Source organism: Sphaeramia orbicularis, chromosome 21 (assembly GCF_902148855.1).
Source record: "Sphaeramia orbicularis chromosome 21, fSphaOr1.1, whole genome shotgun sequence".
Taxonomy (NCBI): Eukaryota; Metazoa; Chordata; class Actinopteri; order Kurtiformes; family Apogonidae; genus Sphaeramia; species Sphaeramia orbicularis.
In genome coordinates, this window is record NC_043977.1 from 47,368,984 (window position 1) to 47,390,843 (window position 21,860).

General features: G+C 39.0%; 1 protein-coding gene across 2 annotated transcripts in view; it reads left to right on the forward strand.

Annotated features, from left to right (window-relative positions):
• Positions 1-21,860, forward strand: part of cacnb4a (calcium channel, voltage-dependent, beta 4a subunit) — a 116,265-nt gene that overhangs the window by 22,726 nt on the left and 71,679 nt on the right. The window contains exon 1 of one of the 2 annotated variants that reach the window (XM_030124960.1): positions 483-846. The exons of the other annotated variant lie outside the window; for it this stretch is intronic. Within the exon in view, the coding sequence (XP_029980820.1) occupies positions 802-846 (45 nt within the window). The 5' untranslated portion in view covers positions 483-801. Of the gene's footprint in view, positions 1-482; positions 847-21,860 lie in introns of those variants that run through there. 2 annotated transcript variants of the gene reach the window in all.

A 21,860-nucleotide genomic window follows, 5' to 3' on the forward strand; every position in this document is an offset into this window, starting at 1 on the left:
ACACTGCTGCTCTAAATCTTTTATGTGCTTATAAAATAATGTATGGCATTCCTTTGGTATTGTGTGAATGTGTTCACTGTAGAGTCTTAACACATGATCATGTTGACTAGATTTATCTGGTTATCTCTGTAACACACATTGCAGGTTTAATATCAGTGTGTTCATGCTGCTGTAATGACATAACCATAGCATCATGTTCATCTGTTCACCTGTGATGCTGTGAGTGTAAATTGCGTCAGTCTTGGGCATGTGTGTGGGTATGATGTAATAACTTAATTTACACACAAATCTCCATACGCAGAACTTACTCAGCTTGTTGGTTACAATCAGCCCCCACCATCACCAACCTCCTCCTCCTCCTTTTCCCTGTGCTGCTCTCCTCTTCCTTATTCACAGCCAGCCCAGGCTGACTGGAGTCTCTGTCACCCAATCAGCAGGCAGCATCCCACCTCTGTCATCAGCTAGAGCTGGAGGAAGGGATTGGCTCGTGTGATCTGAGCTTGGGAAGGCAGATGAAATGCCAGGTCTGCTGTGCCTCTGGGGACAACCAGGCTGCCTTATAATGGAAACCAACTCTCGCTCTGCTCGGGGGCAATAATATCCAATTCAGCATCAGGAAAAACACAGCACGACTCCACCTTTTCTTTTTTTTTTTCTTCTGCTCTGGTGGGGTCTTCATGTGGAGACTGCTGGACTCTTACCAATCCCCCGTCCTCATCATCCATCCATCCTCTCTGGAGCGGGCTCATCGTTTCTCGATTTTTCGTGCTGAAGAGCTGCTTTCTGGAACCTCACTCCTCCATGTATGATAACTCGTACCTGCATGGATTTGAAGACTCGGAGGCGGTGAGTGGACGGTGGGGTGGAGGGGGCTTGTCTGGCACTCGTAAAACACGCTCTTCTGTTGCGTCGTGGTCAGTGACAGCAACACTCACAGAATTCACTGACACTAATGTAGAGAGTGTATGCTTCTCAGAGGAGTTGGAGACGATTGGGGGAAGGGTGTGTGCATGGAGTGTGTGTGAACGTGTCATTAAATATACTGTACAGTTTCCTCAAAGGTCTGAACATCTGCAGCATCTCTTTACCTTCTTTGCTCCTGTAGCATCGGTCTGTCTGCAACATCCTCACCTGTCATAGAACCCCGTCATCCTCCTCTGTTGCTTCATTTATATTTTTCTCACTTGTCTCTATGTCTCCTCCCTCATCACAACCCCAATATCCATGATTGAGACTGACAAAAAAAGGAGCAGCTAAAATACACTTAAGAATACAGCTGTTACGTATGCGCTGTTGTATCTAAAGAAAAATGGTGCAGGTGTCAGTGCACACGAGGTCTGCATAGTGTCACTGATACATAGAGGGTAGTATTTATACAGAGAGAAGGGGGTGTATTCATGAGATAAAAATGTGTCGAAGCAGTGGAAAAATGCTTACAAAGCCAATGAATGTGGGAGCCGCTGCCGGGTGGAGGGGTGGAGGGATTCCCACCAAGCCAGCATCTGTCAGGACCTTCCTGTAACTCCACCTGACGTCTTGGCCCGCTCTCTATGATTACAGATGGAGCATTTTTCTTTCTTTCTTTTTTTTTTTTTTTTTTTAAGACTGCTGATTTAACAGAGGATGAGCTCCAGTGTTATTCATGTCTTTAGTCCAGATCTGTGTTTGGTTTTCTTCATAGGTTATCTCGGTGTGTCATATTTTTTACAAAGTTAATAAGTAGTAGTGTCCATCTCCAACTGTTTCTTTCCCTCTGTAAGATCATTTTAAACAAAGTCTGAACAAGACTCTTCTCATCATTTCTATTAGTAATATTTTCTTGAGTAACTGATGTCAAACTGGCAGAATTTTTTTTATTTTTTTATTTAAGCTTTACTTAACCCTTCATAGAAATACTCTGAAATTCTAAATTTCAACCTTAAAGTGTTATTGGAGGACTGAACAAGACTGTTACATTTCTGAAATGTTATTTTAAAAATTGTTATTGTTATGTGGAAAATCAAGGTTTATGAAGTTACCATATTTGGTTCCTTATCTATTACTTCATGGTACCTAACAAAGCAGTTACACCCTCTGTTCATGCCTAAGTGGACCATACAGACCCTGTAGACCACATTGGACCTGAGATTGTTGCCTCACTGTAACTAGTGCTGTCAGTGTCTTGTAATGTATGCGGAAATTACCAAAATAGTCACTTACCCGATAAAGGGTTAACCCATAAAGACCCATCACTATGTATGTGTCAGTTCCCAAATAATTTTTACCTTTAAAAAAAAAAAACTTTCTTGGGAGATGTATCACCATTTTGTATTATCCTCTGCATTTGGCATTTTAAAGTGAAAATCATGTATTTACCTACATTTATGTTACTGATCCCATAGATGTTCATAAAAGCTCAGGTTAAAATTGGGGGTTATTATATCTGAAACAGAGAAAACTGAGGAAATAGCACATCTTGAATAAAATAGAAGTAAGATAAGATACAGTATAAAAAAATAAATGTATTTAAAGAAATTAAAATAATAATTAAAAAAAAAAATTGGGTCTGATTTATGCATGATAATACTTTTATTATGGGCCATTTGTCAGTTGAAATTGAATAAAATGTAGGAAGTGGGACCAGACCTAGTAGAATTTACCCCTACCATCATTAAGTCTTGCAATGAGATTACAGAGGCTGTTATCAATTTTAGCCAGTCTGTAAAACTAGGCCTCACTTGGTTTTTAGGGTTAACCAGGTTGGTCCCATTGAGATGGGGGATCTCTTTTTCAAGGGAGACATGGCAGCGATACAGTCACATAATTACAGTTTTACAGTCATAAAAGCATTTGCAAACATAGAAAAAAAATTTACTCAATCAGTTGAAGCATTTACAGACCAAGAGCCTTGATGTCAGAGCTTTAACGCTGTCTTTAAAATCAGTCAAAGGAATCAATGTTTGTAGACGGAGCTCAGACTGAAGCTTGTTCCAGGCATCGGGAGCTGAAAACTTCAAAGATTTTGCAACAAGGGTGAACACAAACCCCCTTTTTGGTATATATACAGTATATATAAAAAAAATACTGTGTGGATACTGTTGTTTTTGCATCTGGCCTTAGTTTGTATGTATTTTAAATTCCTTTTCTGAGCACAGAATTTGAAGAAGGTATTTAAAGGATTCACCAAGGTTTGTGTTTGTCAGTTTATAGCAAATTGCACCATTGTTTAACACCAAAAAAAGGTGTGACCTATGGTAGATGCAAAAATACTCAGACAGCAGATGAAAGATTCCAATCTAACCAGTTAACCTGTGGCTAATTAACTTAAGCTTTGGTCGTGTGTGTGTATCAGTGTGAATCAATCATGTCTGATCCCTCTATGGAAGCAAATCTCTCATCAAATTGTGAATTATGAAAACCATTGAATTTCTAGCCATGAATTTTTTTTGCACTGAAATTAAGTATCTGAATTTTTTGTCTCTGAATTCAACTCTTCATGTTTTCAATACCCCATTCTCATTTTTATTTTTCAGTGTTCATAAATTCAGAATTTAAAAAAATCCCAATTAAAACATTCAAGTAATATAAATTCAAGCTGCTCAAACTCAATAGGCCAAGTTCAGATCCAAAGAAGTCAGGTCAAACATCCGGGAATCCAAGGATAATGCTGCGTTCCAGGCAACCCGTAACTCGTGCTTTTCCAACCTTCTACCAGTGAAAATGCACTGGAATGGCAGTCAAACCTGTGACTTCCCACCCGTGAACTCATACTAGATTGATGTACTCCCAGTTACGAGTTCTGACGTCACGTAGCAATGGCAGCCCCCATGGATGCGGCGTTTATGCAGATTGTTCATTAAAACAAGGTATTGCTCTAACTTTATTTATCTGCAAATGTTCTGCATAATCAGCAGCTACTCTACCGTTAGGTAGTTTTCAGTCCATTGAGTGCAAGAATAAATTTAAACAGCTTCTCTTGCCTTATGTACCGTTTTTACTCCTCTGTTTCCCTCAAATAACCAAGGAGCAAGCACCTTTGGCGGTAGAAATGATTGTAAATGAACATATCGTACGGTCCAACATGCTGGTTTGTTTACATGTAGCTACCACGCTTCCTTGCACTCAGGCAGTTTGGTGTGACTTGCCTGGAATGCTACAAAGTCGTGAGTCGTGGTTTGAAGTTGTGACTTACAGGCTCAAAAAATGGCCTGGAATGCAGCATAAGCAATCAATTCTATCTCAAGTCAAACTGACAGCCAGCGAATCAAGTTACATTAGGTTGGTCACATGACACCAACTTGAGATGGAATCGATTGCTTATCCTTGGTTTCCCGGATGTTTGATTTGAATTTTTTGCCTCTGAATTTGGCCTATTGAGTTTGAGCACTGGCCCTTTAAATGCAAATGCCCCACCCCCTCCCCTCCCCTCAACCAACAACTGAACATTTTAGGTAATCGGCTCGAAGTTTAGACATATTTTCAGTATGGACTACAACCGCTACTGCTGGCAAACAATTATGTCGTACTCACAGAAATGTTCATTGGAAGTTTTGATCTTTTATGTCCAAATGTCGTGGCGTAACTAGTTATAGACGTAACAAGTTATGAAGGAATTGGAACGGGTTGTTGAAATCCACTTGATTTTTGCCAAAATGAATATAAAGATAGCTTTGCAGCACCTGGAGGGTTCAAATTCCAACTTCTTGAACAATTAGGGTCCAAATACACAAATAAATGTATCAAAGACTAATAAAAGTGGATTTAGCAAAATATGACCCCTTTAAGTCAAGATTAAATTCAACGTGGATATGGAGAATTTCATGTAACATTTCAGTCCAATATCTCCCTAGCCCAGGTTTTCATTTGTGTTGTTCCTGGTTGTGAGGTCATTGATGGAAAGAGTGCATATTACGTTACAGATATCCCAGTGGTTGTTACATAAAGTCTTACTTATGCATTACATGCTGCAGGGCTTCATGTCACTTTCCATTAATTTGATGTAAAGTTGGCCAAGAATGTAAAAGTGGCATAATTTACATTTTTTATCCTGATTTCACATAATGTATTCTGTACCAACAATACAGATGATTGTTTTTATGTTTTTTTTGTACAAATACCAGTTCATCTTCAGTGTGGTTAGCAGATAGTCTAGCTGGACTGTTGCTTCCAGACTCCAGAAATAACTCCTACAAAATGGCCACTGCAAATCATTGATGCTGCAGCTGGTCCGGAGTTACCATCTGGTTCCTGTTTTTTCAGCCGTCGCTATCATGTGGTATTGTTCCATTATTATGGTCTGAATAACTGATGAGCTTGTGGGATGTTTACTTTCCCCTCACTGAATGTATTGACTTTAAAAGCCAGTCCCTTTGTGAGGATAAAACTAATGCATTCAGCAGGTGTTGGTCATGGTCTAGGGTTGGTGGCTGTCAGTACGTCAGGAAAGGCTCACTTTGGTCAAGATATAGAGCAGCCTGTGTGTCCAAACTAAGACCTATGTACAGCTCTAGAAAAATCAAGAGACCACTGCAATTTCTTCTGAAATCAGCATGTCCACATGTATGACAACCATTCCATTTCTGAGTCTGTTGAATTCCAACACAAACTCACCTTATTCTATTTAATAAACACCTGATCCATGTCTTATTTAAGAAGGAGAAGTATAAAAACCACTACTGTGTCCATCACTATCTTCTTACAATAGACAAAAGCAGTGCTATTAGTACCGCAAAAGTAACTGGAATCCAAAAATAACTGTTAACCACTGGACTTCTGCTCTGGCAATGTTCCCAAACTCTGAAGACTGGTTTGTCTATCAGGACAATGCTTCTGGCCTCAGCTAGGTCTATAAAGGTGTGGATGACAGACCACCAGATGAAGATCCTGTCATGGCCAGCCCAATCTCCAGACCTGAACCCACTCTGAAAACTTCTGGAGGAAGATGGATGGTCACAAGTCATGGAACATGTCTGAGCTTCTTGAATTTCTCTGCCAGGAGCTGCATAAAGTCATCCAACAGTGATGGTGGAGAGCCAAGACACGTGAAAGCTGTCATTGAACATCAGGGTTAGTCCACCAAATATTGATGTCTGAACTTTTCCCAAGTTACAACATTAGTATTGTGTTGTTTAGAAATGAATATTATCTGGTTTTCTTTGCATTATTTGAGGTCTGAAAACACCTGCATCTTTGTTATTTTGACTGTGTTCTGCAAATACATGCTCTAAATAACAATATTTTTATTTGGAATTTGGCAGAAATGTCGGTAGTTTAGAAAATAAAACAAAAATGTTCATTTTACGCAAACTCATGCCTATAAATGATAAAATCAGAGAAACTGATAATTTTGCAGTGGTCTCTTATTTTTTTTTTTAGAGCTGTATGTACTTACACTCTTAGAGATGCCCTACATTGCTCCCCTACTAGAGCAGTATTGGCAGCACTACAGAGGACATCTATGGGGTTTTTGTTGTCCTTCTGGTTCCCTATCAGCACTTGTCAGGTGCTTACGGGCATCTGGATTTTTCAGAAGTGAGACTTTGTCCAGGGACATGTAAGGCAGTCAGGGAAACAGCATGTATTTTCTCAACCTGCAGTGACCCACAGGCAGGTCACTTCCTGAGAGCTGGTTCTGTGATTGGTGCTTTCATCTGCTGTGGTATTTCATCCGAACACCAACATGAATTGTCACCTTAGTTAGCTCAGGTTCTAAGTTGAGATGGGCAATACAGACAAAAACAAAAATCTTACTATATTTTAGCAGACAGCAGAAATAGAGTCTATATCTCAATGTTTTTTCTAAGTGTGTTAAAATCTAACATGTAGCCAAAATTTTGCAACGATAAAAAAAAAAAAAAAAGAAGGCAGCTTCTACCATATTTATCATGATAAAGCTGGGTAGGGCTGTATTTTATTTTTGTTTTTTTATTAAACCTTTATTTAACCAGGAAAAACATCCCATTGAGATTAAGAACCACTTTTTCAAGGGAGGGCCAAGAGGCAGCATGAAATACAACACAGTTACAACATCCAAACAATTACAGGACAAGTCAAACTATGAAAAACAAGTGTAAGTTATTCAGTTAGTCTCTAGCACTTTGAGTTTAGATTTAAAAGCATTCAAGGAGATGAGTTCATTCAGTTTCCAGTCTTTTAGCAACATATTCCCCATTCCATTCCAGAGTAGACAACTGCCATTTTACCCAGTTCTGTTTGGGCACAGGGAGGAACAACTGATCATTTGATTGCAGACAATAAGAATCAACACTTCCTCTTGTTATTGTAGATAATTCATTTATCAAGATAGGGGTAGTTGTTTGTTTATCTCCTTTACTAGTTTCAGCTACTTCCTGTAGCCTTCTTCAGAAGCGTCACAATGATGTTGCTGAGGCGTGTCTTATAGGCTGCTCAAGATTGTGATGCTTCTGACGAAGGCGACAGGAAGTAACTGAAACTAGTAAAGCAGGTAAACAAACAACTACCCCTGTCTTGATAAATAAATTATCTACAATAATTGTAAGTGGAAGACAGTATGAAACGCTACCAGACTTCTTTTTGTAATTAAAGCTATGATGCTATGAAGCTATATTACAGCTATGATGTGGCATTTTTACACTTTTCTTTTGTCATCTTAAAATGCTCCTAATAAGCGCGTGTCAAACTAAAATGTAAAAGAAATCCACCAGGTATTGAAATTCAAAAATGTTTAATTCTCATATATTTCTGATAAAAGTCTGACCAATCATTTTATTCGGTCCGAATGAAATAATTTGCCAAACCTGGCTGAGCCTCCTGTCAAACATCCATTACGGCCGCCCAGCATCCGATCCATTATCGCTGTCTCTGCATCTGATATGTGTACCTCTGAATCTGACGCTTAACTCGCGCTGTTTCTCCTGTCTAGGATGTGTATGGATAGAACTCAAATGCACATGTGGAAGGGAAAAAATGGATTTATTAAAAGAAACAACCAAAGGGAACAAACAGGAGTCCGAAGAATAAAGGATGGAGATAAAAGCCCGGAAGTCTGGTGTACTGGACTGAACAGACAGGTTTGCACAAAGCTCAGCTTTTATGACCGTGGGACTCATACAGGTACATGTACATGGTGTCACACAGTGTAGGATTATGTAGGATGATAAATGTATGGACTATGAAACCTCAAATGTCCACGGAAAATTTGCGGAGGCCACGCGTTCACAGTGCGCGTGCCCGTCGCCTGGGCATCTCATCTCCGTGGTGCAGTGAAGACCCTGACCCAGCGCTGCAAAGACCACACCCTTAAATACAGGGTCTACTGATGAAACAGGAGCTGCGGGCCCGCGGCAGGTGGATGATGCATCTGATTACTGAGGGAGGGGTCCGCGGACACGCTGAAGCGGACCGGACCGCCGCCTCTGCTTCCTCCGCGCGTATCAGGTGAGAGGAGGAGAGAGGAGGGGAGCCTCAGAGCTCAGGCAGAGGGAAGTGGGCAGGGCTTTGGAGGGAGGTGGGTTGTTCATGTTCAAACTTTTACTAAGTGCTGTGAGAAATGCCACATCGGTAGGTATAGCTTTAAGCTACATTTATAGGAAGACAACAGTCCAAGTATGGCCTTGTATAACTTATAAACCTGTATGTCATGAAAATGTTTTCAGTAACATTGGAGCAATTCAGCCACAGCTTCAGAAAATAATGCAAATAAATAAATAGGTGAATAAAAATAAAAATAAAAATAAACAAACCAAACGAATAAAAATGGCAGGCCAAACTGTTCTGATAATACTGGTAATACAACAAACTCTGATGCCAGTGGGTAAAATAAATGACATGACAGTTTATAGTGTATACTGATGATGTCATCATTTACTACATGAACAAGACAGAAAATCACTTAATGATGTTAAGTTTGTTGTGCAACAGCGCCATGATATTAGCTGTAATTGTTGTAGTATATATACATACAGACTATAGACTCAGTATATAGAGTTAGGTGACGGCTAGAGGCTATAGGACTGGACAATATTGGAAAAAACTGACATTGCGATTTTTTTAACCCTGTGATATATATTGCGATATGAAAAATACTCAGCAGTATATAATATCTGTGTGGCGCCAACGTAAATGGTCAAACAAATTAGTTGTGATACCTCTCATTGTGGCAACAGGTGCAAGGCACTGTCGACACAGAACACATGTTTCAATAACATCCTTCTTGTAGCCAAAATAATTCCAGATAACTGACGTTGCTTTTCTTTTTGGCACTAAGTCTTTGTTTTTGGTGATTTTCTCTTGTTCATTGCTCATTTTTAGCTTACTGGCCGACAGGCCGTAAGCTATGGTCATCATGCGGCGTCCATCGGCGTCATCGGTGTCTGTCGTCGTCGTCTGTCGTCCGTTACAAAAATTTCAATCGTGTTCTCCGAAACTACAACTCCAATTGACTTCAAACTTGGTATACAGCTTCTTTATGATGATGTCAACAAAAGTAAGTGAAATTATTTGGATCCGGATCTAATTCTGGATTTGGTGCGACTTTGAAAAATTTCCCCATTATAAGCGATAGGAAGTGGATCGATGCAATAAACTCAGTAACTATAAATGATATCCAGTGTAAATTTCTACAGTCCAGCCCTGATGGGGAGATGATCAAAACATAATGGCCACATGCTGATCAGGATCTTCTTCTGGATCCAGGAACTTACGGAAAATTTCACATGGGCTCTTATGGGGAAAAAATTTCAGTTGTCTTCTTCACCGAAACTACAGTTCTGATTGACTTCAGACTTGGTATATAGCTTCTGTATGATGATGTCAACACAAGGTATTGAAACTATTTCAATCCGGATCTGATTCTGGATTTGGTGCGACTTTGAAAAATATTCCCATTATAAGAGATAGGAAGTGGATTGATCCAATAAATCAGTAAGTATCGATGATATCAAGTTGGAATTTGAATTTTTTACAGATCTGATTGGAATATGACCAAAACATGGGCTATTTCTGTAATATAATAAATACACATAACTGGGGGATAATAAATGGCATCTGGATACATTTCCCAAAGCTTTGAATTTGGCTGGTAAGCTACAGGGCCATTGGTCCTACATTGAAAGAAAAAGATCGCAGATCATGTAAAAAAGTCATGGAAAGTGGTTGCGTGCAATATAATTATTTTTTGGCTACAAAGCCCTTTTATGTATTGTCCTTAGGATAAATACATACAATGTGAGCAAGAAAATTTTACGTTTTCGAGTTTAAAAAAAATCCTGTTTCTGCTGCCAAAAAAAATTCTGCAATATCCCCAGGATAAATATATACAATTAGAGTCAAACAATTTATTTTGTCAACTTCAAATAAAATCATGTGTTTTTTTCGTACTTGAACTGTTATATACATGAATGAACCATTGCTATTAATGATATATCTTTCATACCATTAGCGTTCTATTGATGTGTGCTCTGAGTAAATAATTTACTTTCATATTGTATAAATAGTTTTTTTTCCCCATGCAACCTACAATAAATTACTGTCACTACATTAGTTTTGACCTACAAAGCAATCAAAAAAGTACTCAATCTTCAAATATAACAAACATTTTAATATTTGTTTGAACATGAAATGCATTGAGAACATGGATTTTTCAGCATAAAACCTTTTTCAAACACGCTTAAAAAAAAAGTAGTGTTCAGTTAGTGAACTACTCTCAAATAGGGACATTGAGATGGTTTTAATGAGCCTATAAAACATTCAAAAGTATCTTTTTTTTCTGTGACTCAACAGTGCTATGCATAGTTCTTTTGGGACTGCTTTTAGCAATGTTTTGTACTTATCCAGGAAATAAAGCTAAAATTACTTTCTGCACATTTCGATTTTTAACCTGTCACTGTCTCCATGCTTTATGGTCGACTTAACACTGGGTGGTGTTTGTCAGTCAGCGGCGAGTGTAACTGTTGGACACAAACGCGCTGTGGCTCATGAGACATGACAAAAAAAACCAAAACCTGTCAAGTTCAAAAAATTTTAAGACCTGACCGTGAGCTTTCATAAAAACTGTAAACTAACTGTACAACTGTTCAACCTTGACATTCCAACTCTAAATCAGGGATTAAAGCAAAAATTTTTCATCTGACTGAAAATTTTCTTCTGGTCAAAATCATTGGCCACTATTAAAAATGATGCAATACAATACTGCTATAGCGTACAAGTTTATATAGTCAAATTTGGCAATACTGTAAAACACACTGAATGGAAGAGTGTACAGGTGTAGAAGATTAGTAACATGGATAGAAAAAATGTCATGAGTGGTATTGGTGGGGGGTCTGGGGGTCCTCCTCCAGAAAATTTTTAAAGCTTCAGGTCAATTTTGGTGCTCTGGTTAATTTTAAAGGGTATGAAAACCTTTGAAGCAAGTGAAAATAAAAGAAGAAAACCTTACTGCAAAAAATGAGTGAAAAACTTTATTTAACAATTTAGGAACTCCTAAAACATAACTTCAACTCCAACAGCACATGAATTTTGGGGAAAATGTCTGTGTAAATGTAACCCTAACCAACTAATCTTCAACTTCTCAGATTGATGGTGGATCAGGACTTTTTTTTTACTATTGGAACCATACAGAATTTTCTTGTGGCAAACTACGCACATGCACGCACCAGGCTGCTTCGTGAGTAAAATATTGTTGCACTCACCACGTTCTTTTATTAAGTTTTCAGGGTCTTCGTTCAAGTAGACACATAGTGCCTTCAAAATGCACTCTCTCCCAGAATCAACGTCATCCTCCCCAGATTCCTGAACACAGAACAAATGTTAATTTCATTCCTAAATCATATTTTTTCTAATGTTTATAAATTACACATCCACTGTTACATGCCATGTGATATTTAAATTTTGCCAACCACAGCTTTATTCATGCTTTTGCAGCAGAATAAATCAAGTTAAAAACAGGGATATGCAGAGGTAAACAAGTCAAATTTAAGACTTTTTAAGACCATTTTAAGATCACAAAATCTCAAAAATAAGACCTGTGTTTTAAAGCGCAATGTAAATGTAGGGAAAATTACAGTCAAAAATCAAGGTGTCAAACTGTTGTTTATTGAAACCACAGTGGGATGTATAAACTTAAGAACTTCATCTTTGCTGCCATTAGTAATTTGCCGAATATCACTCAGGGACTGCAGATGGAAACTAGCTTGACCTAACTCTGGTGTAAAGCATCTTTTATTAATGTTTTTGCACATTGTCCCTGTTCAATAAACTAAACTAAACTGTATTTTGTAACGTATTCTGTTACATTGACCAATCAGTGTACTGTATTCTGAATACTTTAAATACTTTCACAATAACTTACTTTATATTTATATTCACAGGGGAAGAATTAAAACATTGATGTGCCACAAGATTTGATTGTCCATGCCCTGATGTGCAGACAAGGCGGTCAAATGAGCATAATACAGCCAAAACCCAGGTTTATGAAATATAAACTGAAATTTGTAATTTTGCTCATTATTTTTTTGAAAGGTAAAAGCTAACTTGATTCCTTACATTTGTCATAGCTCCTATCAGTTGCTTCAGTTTCTTTCCAATTTGTCCTCCCCTCTTCTCATACAAGGTTAGAAGTTTGCCAGACAAAAGATCCAGTTGAGAGAGAAAGCGGGACTTGAGTCGTAGGGTTGTCAATCACTTGAACTCTGAATTTATCTGAAATTAGACAAACATATTGCAGATAGACATAAAAATAAAACATGGCAAGATATCAATCTGTTTTTAAAATAATTAAAAATTAATGCAATTGACTACAGTGTTTTTTGTTTTTTTTTGCCAAGTAGCACCTGATGCTTCTTATGTTGGAATTAACAAAGCTTTGTTGTCTGTTCCTCTGTGACCATTACTACACACCATGTACTTGCCTAGATCTGTTCAGTGGTCTAGAAATGATAAAATATTAGATTGGGACTACAGCAACAAAGAGCCTGTCCAGCCAGACGCTTCTGCTTTCTGTTCAAAAGAAGTGTCTGGGGAGGAGCTAGCAGTCAATCAATTGTGCGTGGCACTTTGTAACATTCCAATCACAGACGCAACTTTGTAACACATGATTCAAATGCGAAAGACTAACATTGAATATTATTCATCAAAACAAGTTTAATAACTTTTCACACACATATGAAACATTTTGAAATTAGTCTAGTGATTTGACAGTGAATGATGATTTTCAAAGCGAGATTTCTTGTCATATTTGAAGTTTTTGAGTACAGTTGGCTGCCATGTTGGACATTTCCTGATTGGTTCATTCGTCTGTAAATCAGCCTCTTTAGAACTTGCAGAGATGTTGCTCCCTCCTAGACTACACGTCTTAGCAAAGCGTGTTGTCTGGCTGGCCAGGCTACAAAGATCAGTCAATAATAGTCAACTGAACAAAACCAAAAATGTGCATTGTCCAGATAATCATGTACATTGCATGTATTGGGACAAAAGGTCTTATTACATAAACAGGACATGATGGTGAAAAAGTAAATTTACTTTTTATGATTAAAGGATCTTTAGAAAACAATTCTGATGTATGCCTAATAACTAACCACTTTGTGTCCCACTCCCACAAAAAAAACAACATACCTCAAACACGTCAAAGAGGGCTGGCCATCTTTCTTTAAAATCCTGGACCATGGGAGCATCTTGGACCACCTCATATCTTGAGATTATCACCATGAGATTATTGTGGATGTAGTATTTGGCATCAGCTCCTATAATATACAAAAGAAATAAAAATGCTGTTACCTTCAGGTCCAAACTCAATTTGCCCATTCAGACAGTTTTTTGTGCTTTCTCTGAAAAAGTGTATAAAAAATATTAGAGATTAGTGTCATTAGCATGAAGGAAATCCATCCATCCATCCATTATCTTCCGCTTATCCGGGGCCGGGTTGCGGGGGTAACAGTTTAAGCAGGGATGCCCAGACTTCCCTCTCTCCAGACACCTCTTCCAGCTCTTCCGGGGGGACCCCAAGGCGTTCCCAGGCCAGCCGAGAGACATAGTCTCTCCAACGTGTCCTGGGTCTTCCCCGAGGTCTCCTCCCGGTGGGACATGCCCGGAACACCTCCCCAGGGAGGCGTCCAGGAGGCATCCGAAACAGATGCCAGAGCCACCTCAGCTGGCCCCTCTCGACGCGGAGGAGCAGCGGCTCTACTCCGAGCTCCTCCCTGGTGACTGAGCTCCTCACCCTATCCCTAAGGGTGCGCCCAGCCACCTGACGGAGGAAACTCATTTCGACCACTTGTATCCGGGATCTGGTCCTTTCGGTCATGACCCAAAGCTCATGACCATAGGTGAGGGTAGGAACGTAGATTGACCGGTAAATCGAGAGCTTCGCCTCTCGGCTCAGCTCCTTCTTCACCACAACCGACCGGTACAGCGACTGCATCACTGCAGACGCTGCACCGATCCGTCCGTCAATCTCACGCTCCATCCTTCCCTCACTCGTGAACAAGACCCCGAGATACTTAAACTCCTCCACTTGGGGCAAAGACTCCCCACCGACCCGACCGACAACAAAATAGATTAGGGAAGAGTAGAGAACACAAAAACAAATGTCCCGTGGAAGCATGTGCATCATGTTGACCAGAACACATGGGGTAACACAGCGTTTTTCACAACACATGCACCATCACCGTCCTTTACTTTCAAGTTGCTGGTTAAGCCCGTCTAATGAAAGAAAAAAAAACACGGCGGTCTCACTGTCGCCAGCTGACAGAGTTCGCTTAAGCTGTCGGTACTAACAGCGAAGCACATCCATATCTATGCGCCGACTTGTGCTAACGTTAATAATTTTTGCATTTAGCCCATCTATAACACTGAGAAGAGATGACACCAAAGTTGAAAGAAGCTAGCGTTAGCTAGTTGCTCTCTGAATGCGCGTTTTAACGTTACCGCTTCAAGCATGCTTGCAAATGTTGACATGCTAACTTGCAATACTTTACGAAAAAAAGCCTTTTGCTGTTACGACACAAACATAGCTACAGCACAGTGCAGATGTAGTAGGATACATCATAAGAAATAATTAGCCCATGACTTATTTAGCTTAACCAACCACCCTCACATTATCAGCATTGGAGCAAGTAAGCTACAGTGTGAACATTCAACTTAACATGGCCTGCTTAATTTTGTCAATCTTACAAAAGTCACTTGATGTGTTCAAAATAACGCCTGCTTTCGAAGTTGATATTGTAAATATGAAATGCATTAAACTTGGCTTACCTTGAAGAAAATGCTTCTCTCCGGAATGTCAAAGTTGACGTCAAGATGGCTGCTGCAGCTTCTCTTTACAAGCCCCTTTCCCGGCCAAAATTGGGTGACGTTCGGGGGGAAGTGAGTGGAGCGTCACCGCAAAACAACTTTTTAATACATTGCCCTAATGTTTGAAACATGCATACTTTGCATCGCAACATTTTATGCCAGTGCTTTTAGATTAAGTCATCTTTTGAGAAGGAGTATTATTATAATGTAACATGGTCACATAATTTTCATTTGCAAGTAGAACAACCCCCGATCTCCCGTTTTTTCAGTGTATTTTTCAATGTTGTTACCAGTGACTCACTCCATGTGCAGGGGTGTGGTGTGCTTCAGCAAAGTGAATATGAATGATTGTGATTGGTGGATCGCTGCGTGCAGTGTGTGTCAGGTACCCAGGTTGAAATTAGATTAGAACACGTTGAGTTCATTTGCCCCCTACATTGCAGGACCTGCAATGTGACTGTTGCGCCCATGTACGTTGCGATAATGATGCTGAAATGATATATAGTGCAGCTCCAATGGGATATATAGCAGTTCTTTATTTTTTATTTAGCCTTGGCATAGTGAAAACATCTCTGACGCGACGAAAGTTTATTTTATTTCAACCAGTAAAGTTACATAACCTGATTTCCGGTTTTTTGACGTTTGTATGCATACAAACTCTTTGTGTTTCTTATTAGAGCCAATGTTTGTGTGTGCTCTGGGCTTTTAAACTAAAGGGGCCTTGACTCAAAAAAACAAAAAAATAAACAGAATGAAAACTCAAATGTACAAATACTGTACGTAGACAGGATAAAAATATATTGACAAAATCCATTAGTTACTCACATTAGTAAGGTGTATTCTCAAACCAGTAATTATTTACAGTCGATACCTTACACTATATGAATCACACATTTACAAAAATACTTTACACTATAACATGACTACGTTAATAATTGAACTGCAGAATTTCCCCCTTCACTTCCCTTGCTGGAATGACATTTGACATGTTGCTCTTACTACAGTTGTGCAGCTTTGTTTAATGTATGACTCACCTTTACAGAAGCTGTTCGGTAAAAAGCCCAGATATACAGCTACAGTGACTGCTGGGTAACTGTACAATGACAAGGATACTGTCTGAAGTCTGAATCAGACACTGTGCATGGAGCTATGGAGGCTGTTTGAGCTTTAATAACACTCTGTTGTCGTGTTTGAGTTGATCCTGTACATCCAGTATCAGTGCTTTCTCCTCATGAACTGCTCTTCCAGTGGGTGGTCGCCGCCAGATAGAGTGAAGAGGGAATGCTTTTAGCCTTTTAGCCTGGGAATGATAGACGTGCAAGTCAGGGAGGAGGAAGGACGGAGATAGGAGAACAGAGAAGGCTGTGGCGTCTGCATAGATAAGACCTGAGTGTGGCAAGATGGTCTCAAGGCTGGCCACTTGACACTGTCAGATAATAACCTCACAAACAACCCATTGTCACTCTGTGTGTGTGTGTGTGTGTGTGTGTGTGTGTGTGTGTGTGTGTGTGTGTGTGTGTGGAGGCATGACACAGACAGGGAAGAGAGGGGGAGGTTCATTGGCTCGTGCACATGATAGTAATTTTGGGAATTTTACAAAGTGGCTCCAAATGCTTTTCTCAGTTCCAGTAAATTGTGCAGGATGATGTCATTTTTATCTCACTGGCTGATAGGCCACAAACTATTGTAAAGGAGCTGTGTCTTCATCGTCTTCGTTGTTGTCTTCATCATCATCTTCATTATTGTCTTCATCAACGTCTTCATTATCTTTGTTGTTGTTTTCATCATCTTCATCATCTTCCATTGTCATTTTCATCGTTGCCTCCTTGACATCGTTGTCATCTTCATCATCGTCGTCATCGTCTTGGTCGTCATCTTGGTTGTCATCTTTATCATCACGTTCGTCGTCTTTATCGTCGTCTTCATTAGCAATTTCTTCAAACATCTCTTACAAAAACTACTGGTTGAATTCGCTTAAATTTTTTGATGTAGCTTCCTTGGGACAATGTCTACAAAATTTCTTCACAGTTTGGAGATACTTTGATTTTTGCCTTTTTTTTTTTTTTTTTTTTACAAATTTTTGAAATATTAAAAATGTGCCTTTACTTGTAATGGACCATATTTAATGTCACCCATCTGCAGTCACCCTGTGCAATACTGCACTTACTGTTACAATAGACTATTGAACTTACTGTGCAATAGTCACTTACTGCTAATCACCCACTGTACATAAGTGATTATTTTTAGTTTTATCATCGAGTTCTAGATAGGTAGATGCGTGCTCTATGTTTATGTTTATATTTCATATATTTTTTATTCTACTTATCGTGAATTCTCTTGATCCTGTAACTCTTATTCCACTGCTGTTTTAACGCTGCAATTTCCCCAATGTGGGACAAATAAAGGTTTTCTTATCTTATCTTATCTTATCTTAGCGAATCGAAATGGTTACAGATACCAGTATAGTTACTACTGAGCCCTGATAGTAAGTCATATATGGACTTTGATTTAATTAGTTGAGTTCTTCTCCAGTCAAAGTACCGCCCACTTTTAATTTCCTGCATCAAGACCGCAGGACTCTAACATAGCCGCAGAACCTGACAACCTCACGAATTCAAGTTTCTTGATAGAACATCCTAATGAGCTACAGGAACGTTGGTCCCATTTTTTGTATTCATGCTTTAACTGTTTCAGAAATGTGGAAGGTGGCAGATACAGACTCTCATGACAGTTCACATTAACACTTTGTCTAAGGTTTCTGTGTTTCTGTGACTCATTTTTCAGGAGCTATTCGGTATACTGTAAATGATGACACACATTTTTCCATCATCTGTTTGGAGGACTCTGGCCAAAACTGGAACTTTAAAATAGTGGGTTTTCTCTTGACATGAAGTGTGTACCATTATGGGAGTGTCATATTATAAAGGGTGGAAAGAGAAAAAATGTAGAAGAAGAGAAATTAAAAGAAAAAAGGATGTGCAGTATTTGCTGAGTGGTGAATGAAAATCTAGTCTTGCATATCAGACCTATCACCGCTCTTCCTGGGGTTGTGCCAGTGTTGTACACAGGTCTGGCACTGTCCATTACCGTTTTCGAACAGGAGTAAAGTTATTTGGCTGCTTCTTAGGTGGCAATGAGGACACTGATGTCGTGGCATTGTCCTTGCAAAATAGTGACAGGAGACGGTCAGGTGCACATGAGGAAGTGCCTCATGGTATCGAAATGACTAAATCTCTCTCTATTAAAAAAAAAAAAAAAAAAAAAAAAGGAAATGGCCCATAAAAAAGCATGTCAATGTCAAAACTTGCCATTTTCAGGCTGTAGTTGCAGATTAAAGGTGCGGGAGACTTTCGTCACCAATTCTTCATCAAATCTGTAAAACCCCAGTCATAGCCTAAGTATCATGAATCTGTAAGTCTTTCTGTGATTACGAACCTGAATCTCTTCCCTCACAGAGAACAATTTTGAAGTGCCATCCACCACAGACAAACCATGTATTTACAAACAGAGCCCGGAGGTAACTGGGGTGTCTTCGGAATTTTGTTGTGACGCGCATTGTGGGAAAGGAGGTTCGTGCAGCGGTAGCAGCAGTGGCAGTGACGCCATATGATATTATAGAGCTGCAACAAACATGACGTGGAAATGGCTGAAATGCGGGAGCAAGCGGAGCTTCACCTGGCAGCGGCAGCTGCAACAAACAAGACACGGAGCTCCAGCCGCTTCCACGTTTCAGCTGTTTCCGCGTCGTGTTTGTTTCATCCATATAATATCATATGGGGTCGCTGCCGCTGTGCAAACCTCCGTTTCCCACAATGAACGTCGTGACAAAATTCCGAAGATACCTCAGTTACCTCCCGGCTCTGTTTGTAAACACGTGGTTTGTTTATGGTGGACGGCACTTCGAAATTGTTCACCGTGATGCAAGAGATTCAGGTGAGTAATCACAAAAAGACTTATGGATTGGTGATATTTAGGCTATGACTGGGGTTTTACAAATTTGATGAAAAATTGGTGACGAAAGTCTCCCGCAGCTTTAAAAGTTGTGGTTGATTTATATAACAAGGGGGATTTTCAAAACGAGAATGACAACCCTGTTACTATGCCATGGAATATTCCCCCTTATTCTGGCAAAATACAGTCACGGAAAAAATTATTAGACCATCAAAAGTCATCAAAAACAATGGTTATGCAATAAAGTACTAACTCTTGTGTGTATCATGTGACTAAAACAGACAGAAAAGAAAACATGGAATGCCCAAAAGCACTGTTTTTGGCAATACAATGCCATAGCTATTGATGGAAGAACTTAAGTGATTTTGGTTATTATCAAGAAATCCATGGAAAATGGCTGGATATCAGCTGTTAAACTCTTATGAGCTATTTTTGTTGTTATCATTATACGCTGCAAAAATTAAAATAATTAATGAATTAAGCTAAAAAATTCTTGAATTAAGAAAAAAAAAAAATGCCACTGGAACAAGTGAAGATTATCTGGGTAAGATTTCTTGAAATAAGATTTTAAAGATCTGAATAAAAGTCTGGGCTGAATACAAGTCATTCTGTAAGTGACAGTTGAACTAAAACAGTTGAACTAAAACATTCATTACCATTCTGTTTGTGTGTGTAAGTAAACTGAAAACATCTTAAAATAAGTTCTTATATCTCACTGAAAAGTTACTCTTTAGGTCAGTGGTTCTTAACCTTGTTGGAGGTACTGAACCCCACCAGTTTCATATGCGCATTCACCGAACCCTTCTTTATTAAAAAATAAAATATGATTTTTTTCAAATTCAAGACACAGGCATATGTTTTACTGGTGCACAAAACGAACCGTGCATTAACATCACTGTGTTCAAAGAACAAAACCAATACAGTGCATGAACTCACAACAAATTACATACCTTTTCACAAAGACATGACCTTTTTTAATACTACCACACTGAAATGGTTTTAATTTTTAACCTTATGTATTCCAATAGTGAACTTATTGTATTTATGCTATTTATCATTTTTAACATTTTAACACACACCCATCACCTAATTTCCATCAGGCTACAATAATAATGAATATTTACTGCAAATCAGTGTGACTGACGGCTTTAGTGTAATATGATTTCTCCATCCGCAACGGTGCGTCAGTCGTCACATGACTGTAACTGACCAGTGCGGTGACCGAAAAATGTAAACAAACGCTACACATGGCTGCCTCCGTGGTTAACAGGAAGTAGCAAAAGTCCTAACAACGATGTGGAAAATACTCAAATAATTCATTGTCAGACGAGTGGAAGAGATTATAAACACTTCCGAATGTGTTGTAGTGCTATAAGTAACAACAATACACCGCGTATATTGGATGTCAATCAGAGAAAGATTCTCCGAAGCCGTTTGTTTACATACACGGACCTAGCCCGACACACACACCCAACTAATGAGTCGAGTGTGTGTCTTGACCTCCGCCGAACCCCTGAGACTGACTCACCGAACCCCTAGGGTTCGATCGAACCCAGGTTAAGAACCACTGCTTTAGGTGATTATGTCTTATTTTAAGTGTGAGGAGATATTTTGACTAGAAATATGAGAAAAATACACTTGGTAAGCTTTTGATTTTTGCAGCGTATTTGTCCAAATAAATGTTCTTTTAGTGGTACCAGGCATTAAAATGAACAAGAACTTGAAGAAAACAAGGGTTGTCTAATATTTTTTTCCACAACTGTATTTCCACTCCAGCAAGCCAGACAAAGGAAACATTAGAAAATAACACAAAAAAAGTAAACAGACCAAGAGTTTCCAAGAATCCTGGATGGAAGTGGTGTCAACAAAAAGATATTTTTTGGGGGGAAAAGGACATCAAAAAATCAAACTAATCTTGTTGTTTTTAAGTTGCTGGAATGGTGTTGGTAGACATCTGATCTGAACTTTGCGCTCAGATGCTGTAGATAGAAAATGTAAAGGTAATAAGTTCAGCCTCAAACCTCAGTCTTTTACTCGCTGTTTCCTGCAGTGGAAGACAGTTGTTACTATTTGCTGTCATTGTGCTTCTACCAGAAAACTGGATTAAGAAAAACTATCACTATTTCCTCATCTCACATCCTAAGTAATGAACTGTCAAAAATGACATCATTCTAAATAAGGAAACATTAGTGAATGCTCTTCTGTAGTGGTCAGTACTGTGGTGCTTTTATTTTCCTCTCCATCCCGTGCTTCTGTTATAGATTTCATTTGTAATGAGGCAGTAAATAACAGTTATTTGTGTCAAGAAAAGACTCCCATGGCTCTGAATGGATCATTAGCAGAGGCGCCTCGAAGCCCAGGACAAAGTCATTAATCCTCAGTGTCTGTCCTCGTAGGTTGATATCAAAGACTTACTGTGGTTTAAAGCCTCCGTTGCACATTTGCCATATATTTTCATTAAATTATTGATAAGCAGTTAAGATATATCTTAAGTAAAGCAATGTAGAAGGGTTACAAGTAATACTTTCACATAAACCAGAGTAGACAAATATACAATATTATTTTTTTCATAATGGCTTAAACATAAATCCACAATAGTAAACAGATTGCACATCACTGCTGTTGGTAGTAATTTGTTCTGTGTTGACATCCAACAGGATGCA